This window comes from Curcuma longa, chromosome 19 (genome assembly GCF_044706935.1).
Source record: "Curcuma longa cultivar G26 ecotype Majalengka, Jawa Barat chromosome 19, ITB_CL_G26_1.1, whole genome shotgun sequence".
Lineage (NCBI taxonomy): Eukaryota > Viridiplantae > Streptophyta > Magnoliopsida > Zingiberales > Zingiberaceae > Curcuma > Curcuma longa.
In genome coordinates this window covers 1220870-1231830 of record NC_133879.1, presented here as the reverse complement: position 1 = coordinate 1231830, position 10961 = coordinate 1220870, and the positions used below count along the sequence as shown (strand labels likewise).

At 44.7% G+C, this 10961-nt stretch overlaps 1 protein-coding gene across 1 annotated transcript; it reads left to right on the top strand.

The window, feature by feature from the left end:
- The first annotated feature begins 3251 nt into the window (after positions 1 to 3251).
- On the top strand, positions 3252 to 5804 carry LOC141812500 (putative receptor-like protein kinase At5g59700). Its single transcript, XM_074700486.1, has one exon. It carries the CDS (start codon positions 3278 to 3280, stop codon positions 5789 to 5791), a length of 2514 nt encoding a protein of 837 aa, XP_074556587.1. The 5' UTR covers positions 3252 to 3277; the 3' UTR covers positions 5792 to 5804.
- The last annotated feature ends 5157 nt before the right edge of the window (positions 5805 to 10961 follow it).

Sequence of the window (10961 nt, the reverse complement as noted above, 5' to 3'; positions counted from 1 at the left end):
TTTAAATATACATTTACAACTAACAGGTTTCATCCCTTTAGACAATTCAGCAAGTTCTCAAATATCGTTGTCCGTCATGGACTTCATCTCTTCTCTCATGACTTCAATCAACTTTTCCAGATGAGGATATAATACTTGTTGAATCATCTTCCAACCCTATGTCAAAGTCATCCTTTTGGAGATATATATAATCATATGATATTGTAGATTTCTTTTCCCTAGTAGATCTCCTTAGTGACATTTGTACTTGAGATGGTTGTGAGTTATGCTCAACCATAGGAGGAAATACATCTATTTGAGTTGATGTACCCTCTATTTGTATTAGAGGTGACATGTAAATATCGTGGTCTACTATCTCTGTTAGTGTATCACTGTATGTAGAATGGTTACTATTTCACTATTAGTTGCAATAATAGTCGCCATAGTAGGATCATCATTGCTCTCCTCAAATGAGATTTTCCTAACTTTAGTGCTCCCACCATTGGCAATGAATTTGACATTACCTGTCTCAAAAAAGAATTTACTTAAGGGGTTAAAAAACTTGAAGCCCCTTGATTTTTAAGAGTATCCCACAAAATGACAACTAATAGTTCTTAAGCCTAATTCCTTTTGTTAGGCCTATGGGGCCTAGCCTTAGCTGGACAACCTTAAACATATAAATGCCTAATGCTGGGCATTTTACCTGTCTATAGCTCATATGAGATTTTTACTACCGCCTTACTAGGTACTCTATTAAGTAAGTACATCATAATTTTGAGTGTCACGCCCCGGTGGAGGATCCGACGGATGGTCGGCGCTCATCCAACTCAGCTCTGGCCGCAGCTTCTGTGGCTGATCGGAGAAGAAAGGGGAAGTCGCAACGGGGATTCAGTCAGATTGCGATTGGAGAAGAGAAAACGAGAAAGCATAGTGACTGCGATGCTGAACCCCCTTTCGTGAGTGAACCAATTTTTGCCTTTTAACCGCGCGCGTGAACTGTGGCTTGAACCGGCTTGATTGAACCGAAACTGATTGAGTTGAACCCTAATTTGAACAGGCTGAGCCAAGTGAACTTTGGGCTGAATCAAATTGTTGGGCTGAGTCAGTTGAGTTTGGGCTGAATCGGATTGTTTTTGATCTTGATTTCCAGTTCGAATCTGTTTTGATTTGGACCATTTGATTGAACCAGGTTAATTTGTTCAGCTTTGATTTGGATCGAAACTGGATTTGGCGTGTGATTTGGGATGAATTCAATTGAATCTGGTTGAGTCAAATTGAATCTGATTTAATTTCAACTCGAACCAGAATTGATTTTATTCAAATTGAACCTCCAAACTTTATTATTTCCATCCTTAATTTTCTACAAAATAAATTACAATCAATTAATATCCATAAATTAATAAAAAATAGAATAACATTAAAAATTCATCCAGATAAAGAATCAATCCAACAAACCTTATTTATGTCATAAAATATGGTCAAACCGATCTGAAATAACCCTAATTTACCCGGTCAAATAACCACTTATCAGTGACCAAGCTGGGAGTCAGGCTCCGGTCTGGCTCCTGAGTGGTCGAGGGTTTGGGACCCGATCGGACTCGAAGAGCAAGGTCAAGTCAACCTTCTATCCAACATATATATCTCAGACTTTGACCGATCTTTGCTGGTCAGGTCTGACCACCTCATAGCCTCATAGCACCCATAACAATATATATATAATTTCTATCAATTTACATATATTTAGTTATAGCTTGTATTATATTTTTAGCCTACTCCATATTTTAATTTGATAAACTTTTTCAATATAATTTTATATCAAATTACAAATTTCATAACTCAATGCAAACTCGATCGAATTAAAGACGGACTTATGGTGAAAATCAATTTGCAACTAGTTGACTGTAGTCAAAGTCAATTTGTTTTACCAAAATACTTGCTTTCCAATGAACGATAGTCTGATAAAAAAATTGATAGTAGAAATTTCAAAGCCATTGTTATCATCATAATCATAACGTGATCACTACGTTGCACAAAGTTGTGACCTGTGGAGTATCAGATGACTTACTGGTCAAACACGGGTGCGTTGATGTCAGCTGCGGTCACTGCCAAAACCTTCTTGACTTGGGTCAAAGTATTTGTAATTTGTCTTGCAGCGAAGAGCTGAGGGAGTGCCATAACGCAATTGGTGCAGTAGTCACGTTCATCTAGAGCAATTAAGACACTTACGCTGAGATTAAGCTCCTTATTGACTATGTCAATGTTTTTTACTAATAATAATAATAATATAGCATCATGCGATTATCATAAGTATCATCAAACTGTTTACTACATTTTTAATGAGCACATACATACTTTTCGGTTAATGAACACACGCATTTTAAATATTTTTATATGTGACAATTTTAATTAAAACAGTTAAAATTTATATAATATTTTTGACCAAAATTACTTATTATTTTTTAAGTATTTTTTCATTATTTGGATTTAAAATTTAAGTAAAAAATAGTCATATATTAGTTTTTGAATCAAAATTAGTTTGGTCATGAATGAATTCCTATACAAAATGATTATGTAGAATTTATAAATTAAAACTACTATAATCATCTAATAAGTTTGAAATCATATGCAAACTTTAATAATTTTGTAAAGTGCTTTTATATATTCATATTCGAACTTTAAACAGAAAATAATAATGTGCTAGTTATAGAATATTTTTAAATCTTATAACTTTTTTATGATTATAAAAAAATTAAAAAAAATTATATTTGGCAATAATTTTAAAAAAAGATTAACTTGTAGAATAATTTTTTTAATCAAAATTACAATAGTTGAATTTTGTTTTTAATATTTTAGGCGAGCTGATTAAGATGTAGCAGCTGATTTAAAAACATAAATTATTCTTTTTTTAATAAAAAAATGTGCTCTTTGACATTTAAAGCAAAAACGCTCTTTTTTTTATTTATTTATTTTCAAAAAATGCCTTAGCCGACCATTATACGATTGGAAAACAGCTCACACCCGCAGCGACTCCCTTGTCTACGCATGCTCCAAGTCTTTCTGCTAAGAGTAGATCAGTAGGTTCATGGACCCACCTCGAGATTGAACGATAAATACGACAATGGACGTGACAATGTCTGCTTCGGCTGGAGCCCTCCTTGGGAATTTTCCACGCTACGCACACAAACTGTCACCGTTGGTTCCACTCAGTCCAGTCGAATTTTCCACGCGTCCAACAAATTCTGCAGAGCACTCTCCTCTTTATCTCCGCGCACTTCTTCCCGGCGACACCACAGCACCAATGGATCACCACCACCTCCTCCTCCTCCTCCTCCTCCTCAGGGCGTCACTCCTCTTTGCAGCCGCCTCCACCGACTTCAGCCCCAGTTACTTTCTAAACTGCGGCAGCCCATCCAGCATCACCACCAACGATAGCCCCCCGCGAGATTTTGTTACCGATTCCAACTTCGTATCCGGCCGCTCCTCCCGACTCTCCAACCCCTCCTCCGACACCTCCTCCTCCCTCTACTCCACCGCCCGCGTCTTCACCGGCACCGCCTCCTACACCTTCCCCCTCAACTCCACAGGCGTCCTTGGCCTTCGTCTCCACTTCCTCCCCTTCTCGACCAACGATCGGGACCTCTCTGATGCCCTTTTCCGCGTCACCGCCCAGCGTTTCCTGCTCCTGGACAATTTCTCCGTCGCGTCCACCGCAGACCCCGTCATCAAGGAGTATTTCCTCTGGTTCGACTCTACCGCCTCCACAAACCTCGAACTCACCTTCGTCCCCGCTTCATCTTCTTTCGCCTTCGTCAGCGCAGTCGAGGTCTTCACCACCCCCTCCTATCTCTTCCAGAGCTCTCCTCCTGCAGATTTATCCAATCAGGCTGTGGAGACTGTCTATAGGATCAACGTCGGCGGTCACAACATTTCTCCAGCCAACGACACCATGTGGCGGACATGGATCCCTGACGATGACTATCTTTTCAACAAGAACACCGCTTTGGTGAACAGCACCACTACCAGAGCAATCAACTACGAAATCGAAACTGTGACGAACATTGTCGCTCCAGAGTCTGTCTACAGCACGGCTCGTACCATGAACATTCCAGAAGACATGCGGATTGGCAATCCAGATTTCAACTTCAACGTCACCTGGAATTTTAAAGTGGATGCGGGCTACAATTACTTGGTCCGTGCACATTTCTGCGATTTCATTTCGCAGGCGTTTCAATACGACCCTATCATCTTCAACCTCTACGCTGCCAACCAGTCTACGGAGATCAATTCAAGAGATCACGCTAATTCCCCTAGCGTGCCCTTTTATTGGGATACAAGGGCGGAGAAGCTGCACTCTGGGTGGATTAACATTAGCATTGGCCGGTCTAACAAAAACAGGGCAGAGAATGCTAATGCCTATCTTAACGGCCTCGAAATCTTCAAATTCAACGATGCGCCCGTCAGTTCCAGCGACAGCAGCAAGAGAAGAGTGTCCGTCGCGGTCATCGCCTCCGCTTCTGCCGGCAGCGCCGTCCTGCTGAGCCTCGTTGTCTTCCTTTTGGTACTTTTGGCTTGCAAGCGTCGTCGGAGATCGAAGTCTCGGCCACTGCTCCCGAAGGAGACATGGTCGCCGTACCGCCGAGGAACGACGCCGAGGGGAAACTCAGTGGACCTCTCGAGCAAGCCGACTGAAGAAACAACGGCGCAGACCGCGTCCCCCAGGGTGAATCTCGACCTCAACATCCCGCTGCTCGAGATCAGGGCCGCCACCAACGACTTCGACGAGAGCCTCGTGGTGGGGAGCGGCGGATTCGGGAAGGTCTACAAGGGCATCCTCGGCGACGGCACCAACGTAGCAGTGAAGCGGGCCATGCCCGGGTCGAGGCAGGGGTATCCGGAGTTCCAGACCGAGATCCTCGTCCTGTCCAAGATCCGCCACCGCCACCTCGTCTCTCTCATCGGTTACTGCGAGGAGCAATCGGAGCGGATCTTGGTCTACGAGTACATGGAGAACGGCCCCCTCCGGAACTATCTGTACGGGTCCGACGACAAGCCGTGCCTTTCGTGGAAGCAGAGGCTGGAGATCTGCATCGGGGCTGCCCGCGGGCTACACTACCTCCACACCGGCGACGCCCACACCATCATCCACCGCGACGTCAAGTCGACAAACATCTTGCTCGACAAAACCTACTTGGCCAAGGTCTCCGACTTCGGGCTCTCCAGGTTGGGGCCTTCCATAGGCGAGACCCATGTGACCACTGGGGTGAAGGGCACCTTCGGCTACTTCGATCCCGAGTATTTTAAGACGCAGCAGTTGACCGAGAAGTCCGACGTCTATTCTTTCGGAGTGATGCTGTTCGAGGTGCTCTGCGCGCGCCCGGTAATAGACCGGAGCCTGTCCCATGAGCAGATGAACCTGGCGGAGTGGGCGTTGCATTGGCAGAGAAGGGGCCAGCTGGAGAAGATCATCGACCAAAGACTGGCGGGGAACATCAACACGAACTCGTTGAAGAAGTTCGGGGAGACGGCGGAGAAGTGCTTGGCGAACTACGGCGACGACAGGCCGTCGTTTGCCGACGTACTGTGGAATTTGGAGTACGCGCTGCAGCTCCATGTGACGGAACTGAAGAGGGAACCGCACGAGGACAGCGGCGCAGTGGATTTGCAGATCTCCGTGGCGGCGACGCGGCAGGTGGATTTGACGACCGTTGCCAACGTCGAGGAGGAAAATAACTGGCGTATGAGGAGCATTATGCCGTTGGACGCGTCGGGGAGCACCGTGTTCTCCCAATTGATCTCCAGCGAGGGAAGATGAAGGACACGATCGGATTCGTGATGAATAAATTATAAAATAAAGAATGTTTAAGAAATTATGCTGATGATCCGGAGAGAGATTAAGTGTTGAGGCTCCACTTCAATAATGATAGGAAGGACTCCTTATCAGATGACGTTTACTAAAAAGTATATGTCTTGAGCTGATACTATAGTAGTTGCAGTGATAGCCAAATCATTTTCTTCCAAGAAAATTCTATGGATGAGTCACCGGCTGAAGATAGTGAAGTCACGCAAGACCGCAGATGGTGGAGCTCCTGTCAAGCATTAAATATTGTGCGTGCCCTTCTGGCGGTGGTCTGGGCAGAAGCGTGGACTCGGAGAGGCTGAGCTGACAGAGGAGTCGATCTCTAGCTAGGAGATCACGGATTCACTTGGGAGCAAAGCTAGTGGAGCACTAAGTGGGAGTTGAGTGGGAGATCGACAACTAGGTTAGATGGGAGAGCTCGGGCAGTCACTGGGAGGAGAGCTTGGTCGGTGAGTAGAGTTCGGGCTTAGAGTGCATGGCCTCGAGCTGAGCTAGGTGATGAGTCAAGCTAGTTGTGGGGTTAGGCATCGATCTGAGTCAGTCGACCAAGAGATCGGGCCTTACCTTTGTCGTGTTGCTGCTAATTGGACTAGATCTTGACTTTATTGACATAGGCGTATTAACCCATAAGTCTAATCGAAGGAGGCGTAAGTCAGATTGACTAAACTAGTTCTTTAGCCCGAACTCAAGTTGGTCATGAGTCAAGAAAGGCAGCGGCTAGTTGAAGCGACGGGGCCGAGATGGTCGAGATAAGACTCAGGGCAGAGATAACCGAGATGAGATTCGGGACAGAGATGACCGAGACAATACTCGGGACCATGCTGGCTGAGATGAGGCTCGGGACAGAGATGGCCGAGACGAGACTCGGGATAGAGCTGGCCAAGACGAGATTCGAGATAAAATCGACCGAGACGAGACTCGAGACCGAGATTGTCGAGACTCGGGACAGAGATGGCTGAGACGAAGCTCGGAACCAAGCTAGCCAAGATGAGGCTCAAGGACCAGAGGTGGTCGAGACGAGACTCGGGACAGAGATGGTTGAGACGAGGCTCGAGACCAAGGTGGCCGAGACTGAGGCTCGGGACTAAGCTGGCCGAGACGAGACTCAAGACAAGGTTGGCGAGATAAGGCTTGGGACAGAGGTGGTCGAGACGAGAGCTCGAGACCAGGCTGACCGAGACAAGACTCGGGACAGAGATGGCCGAGATGAAGACTCGGGACCAAGCTGGTCGAGATGAGGCTCGGGACAGAGGTGGCCGAGATAAAGCTCGAGACCAAGCTGGCCGAGATGAGGCTCGGGACAGAGATGGCCGAGACGAAGCTCGAGACCAAGCTCAGAGATGGATGAGATGAAGCTCGGGACAGAGATGGGCTCAGGACAGAGACTCGAGACTCAAGCAAGGTTGGCGAGATGAGTCTCGAGACAGATGTGGTCAAGACAGAGACTCGAGACCAGACTGACCGAGACAAAAGCTTGGGACAGAGATGGCCGAGACGAGACTCGGAACCAAGCTGGCCGAGATGAGTCTCGAGACAGAGATGGTCCGAGATGAGACTCGGGACCAGGCTGACCGAGATAAGGCTCGGGACAGAGATGGCCGAGATGAGACTCGGAACCAAGCTGACCGAGATGAGTCTCGAGACAGAGGTGGTCGAGACGAGACTCAGGACCAAGCTGGCCGAGATGAGGCTCGGGACAAAGGTGGCCGAGATGAGACTCGGGACCAGCCTGATCGAGACAAGGCTCGGACAGAGGTGGTCGAGACGAGACTCAAGACCAAGCTGGTTGAGACGAGACTCAGGACAGAGACAAGATTGGTCAAGATGAGACAATGCTTGGGACAGAGGTAGTCGACATGAGACTCGAGACCAGGCTGACCGAGACAAGGCTCAAAACCAAGTTCGCCGAGATGAGTCTCGGGTCAGAGGTGGTCGATACGAGACTCGAGACCAGGCTGATCAAGACAAAAGCTCGAGGATAGAGGTGGCTGAGACGAGACTCAAGACCAAGATGGCTGAGACGAGACTCAAGACAAGGTTGGCCGAGACAAGGCTCAAGACAGAGGTAGTCGAGATGAGACTCGAGACCAGGCTGACCGAGATAAGGCTCAGAACCAAGTTGGCCGAGATGAGTCTCGGGTCAGACGATACGAGACTCATGGATATTGCATAGAAAGATATTAACAAGTTTAATAGGAATAGGAAGGAAATAAATTCTTGAATACTTAGCTTTTGACGAAGGAAGCTTTTTGCCGCCGTTAGGAGGATCGAGGGGAGAAAATTCAGAAAGGAGATACTCATCGTAGCTTTTCTTTTCGATGGAGCCGTGATTGTCATTAGTTCTTTGAGTGTTAACCATCACAGCGTCTCGGCTCAGTGTTCTCACAAACGACGTCAATTTGTTCCGGCCAATTCATCGTGGATGGTTCAAATACCAGTTCAGAACTGCTGACGTGCACGCTCCTCGAAAAGAATCACTCGAAGAGATGAGAGGACCTGAAAAGCACTTAGAAAGAGAGTTAGAATGACGTCGGGGGTGGACCCCGGCAAGCCACTCCGACGCTCAAGTTAGGGTTCGACGTGAGGAAGGAGTTTAATGACTTGGGGAAATTAGGGTAGATGTGAGCATACCTGTAGCCATGGGCATGGGTTACCTTTTTATAGTAGTTTATCTTCGAAATATTAGGATCCGTTTAGAAATATTCTAAGATATCCGTTCTAGTTTTTTAGGAAGATTTTAAAATATTTGTTTAATAAATATTTCAAGATATTTTCCTTATTCTTTGGGTGAATCGGTTTTAAGATTTCTTAATCTTAAAACGACCCAGTCTTATGATTTTATCCTTGATGAGGTGTCATTATCCCACCGGATCACTACACAATCCTTAAATTTTAATGCTAGCATGCCTTTAATCATAGGATCTACAATCATTAATAGCTAATATGTTCGATAATCATTATCTTATTTAACACGTTCTCTTATGGCTAGATATTTAATGTCGATGCCCTTGCTTCAACTACCACTTTAGTTATTTTTAGCCATAAAAAAAAAGTTGAATTGTCATTGTTAGGACCTTGCGAGTTAGAAAGGGTGGGAGTTGAATAGCTCTAATCGCTTCGTTGATTAAACTTACACAGCGGAAACTTGAAAACAAACAAATTCAGCACGCACACAACGTTAATAAGTTGGTTTTATTTGGTTCAGCGCCTCCCGAGGCAACTACGTCCAAGACTAACCTAATGTTCTACTACCTCTATTGATTTCTTCCTTTTCGGACCAAATCCGAAGGCAGAGAAACCTTTCACAGTAATATTACAACACAATACAAAAGGAGATGAAGCAAGAAGAAGTTACAATGATTTTTAAGGGATGTTGGCTTTTTCTTCTTCAAATGCTTGCATCAATGAAGGAGGTTGAGCTCAAGAACTTCTCAGCAAGGAGTTAGCAAAAACCTTTGGCTTTAGATGGGAGCTCTACCTTGAAACAAAATGTCACGTTCCGGGAGACGGTTGCTCGAAAAGTTTTGACAGCATCTCCCCTGTAACAATTCAACTTCCCTCAGTACATAATAACATAGGGACTACCCGACCGATCAACTATACAATACATGGGTTTTGTACCGCTAAACAACCTGAATAAGGGCCCACACGGCCATAACTAATCCAAACACATGCAGATAACATACTGTACCATCACGACAACACGTATAAGTCGTAAAGCAACACAACAAAGCAACGATAAACTCTACAAGTCTCCGAAAACAAATACAACGCAACGGAATCATACAATATCCACATCCACACCATACGAATCATAAACGCAAGATCCAAATTCATACAATGCAAATATAAGTGTCAAAAACCACTATCCGATGAAATCCAACAAAACATACAGAATAAAGACAAACACTCCAGCTGTGAGATGATATGGGGCAAACTGGCAGACCTCCAAGCTCCAAGCGACGTCCTTATCTGCTACCTAGGGAGAAAACAAGGAAACCCCAGGGTCTGGGTAGTGAGTATACAATACTCAGTGGATACTAGAATAGAATTGCACAACAACATATAGGATAAGACAACAGGATATCAACATAATGAACAAAATCAATAAACTACGTACAACAACAGATATCATGCAATCATACTATAACAAGTGTAATAGCCACAGTCATGTAACAACAAGTGCAATGATCATAAATGCAGAAGATAACTATCAACAAATGTATGCACATATGCAATGCATGGTCACTGTCTGCACTCACCACCCCCACACACTCACCCAGTGCAGTGAACTGGGGCGCACGACAGGAAAGTTGCACACACTCTAACAACAAACCACTACTAAACAAGTGGGGAGCAGGCAGGATCAGGAGGGCTATCTAGTCAGTCCTGGTTGCATCCAACTTAGCGCAACAATTGCTCTCACTCTTGTGCCACTATCATACAGTGTCAAGTGAGGCCAACAACAACAACAATGCTCTAAACACCTACTTCTATCATGTATATGTCATGATGCTCAATTCAACAGGTTAGGCCTATATCTAATCAGGCATAATCAACATCAACTAGAACTGCAATAAAAAATACAACAATATGGAAGTATTAAAATCAATCAACAGGGTTTTAATCAACAAGGTATTAAGGATATCAACAAGGTAAATAGCAACGGAAACACTTACGAATAGACCTGTGTTGACCAAGCACAGGAGTACCCACCTAGTATGATGAATATCGATACGAGAACTCCCAGAAAATAAGACCCTTGTGCGTAGCAGGATCCACCAATCAAGGTCCTGCAATTATAATAACAACATCCACTAAATCCCAGAATATATTTAAATCTCACTGCAAAGTAAACCCTACTTAACCATTAACCTCAACCGGATCCAACACTAACTTAACCCAAACCCAATTAGATCCATAATCTAATTGTTACATTCGGATTCAAACCAACAGTAGGCTAACAGATCCAACCAAAACCAACAGCAACCAAGATCTAATAGATTCCATAACACCTTAACAAAATAGAACCTAACCAAACCAATTAATCATTCTCTAATTAATCAACTTGATCAAACCCAATCAAATCCATCAATAGATCCAACAACTTGATCAACCGAAATAG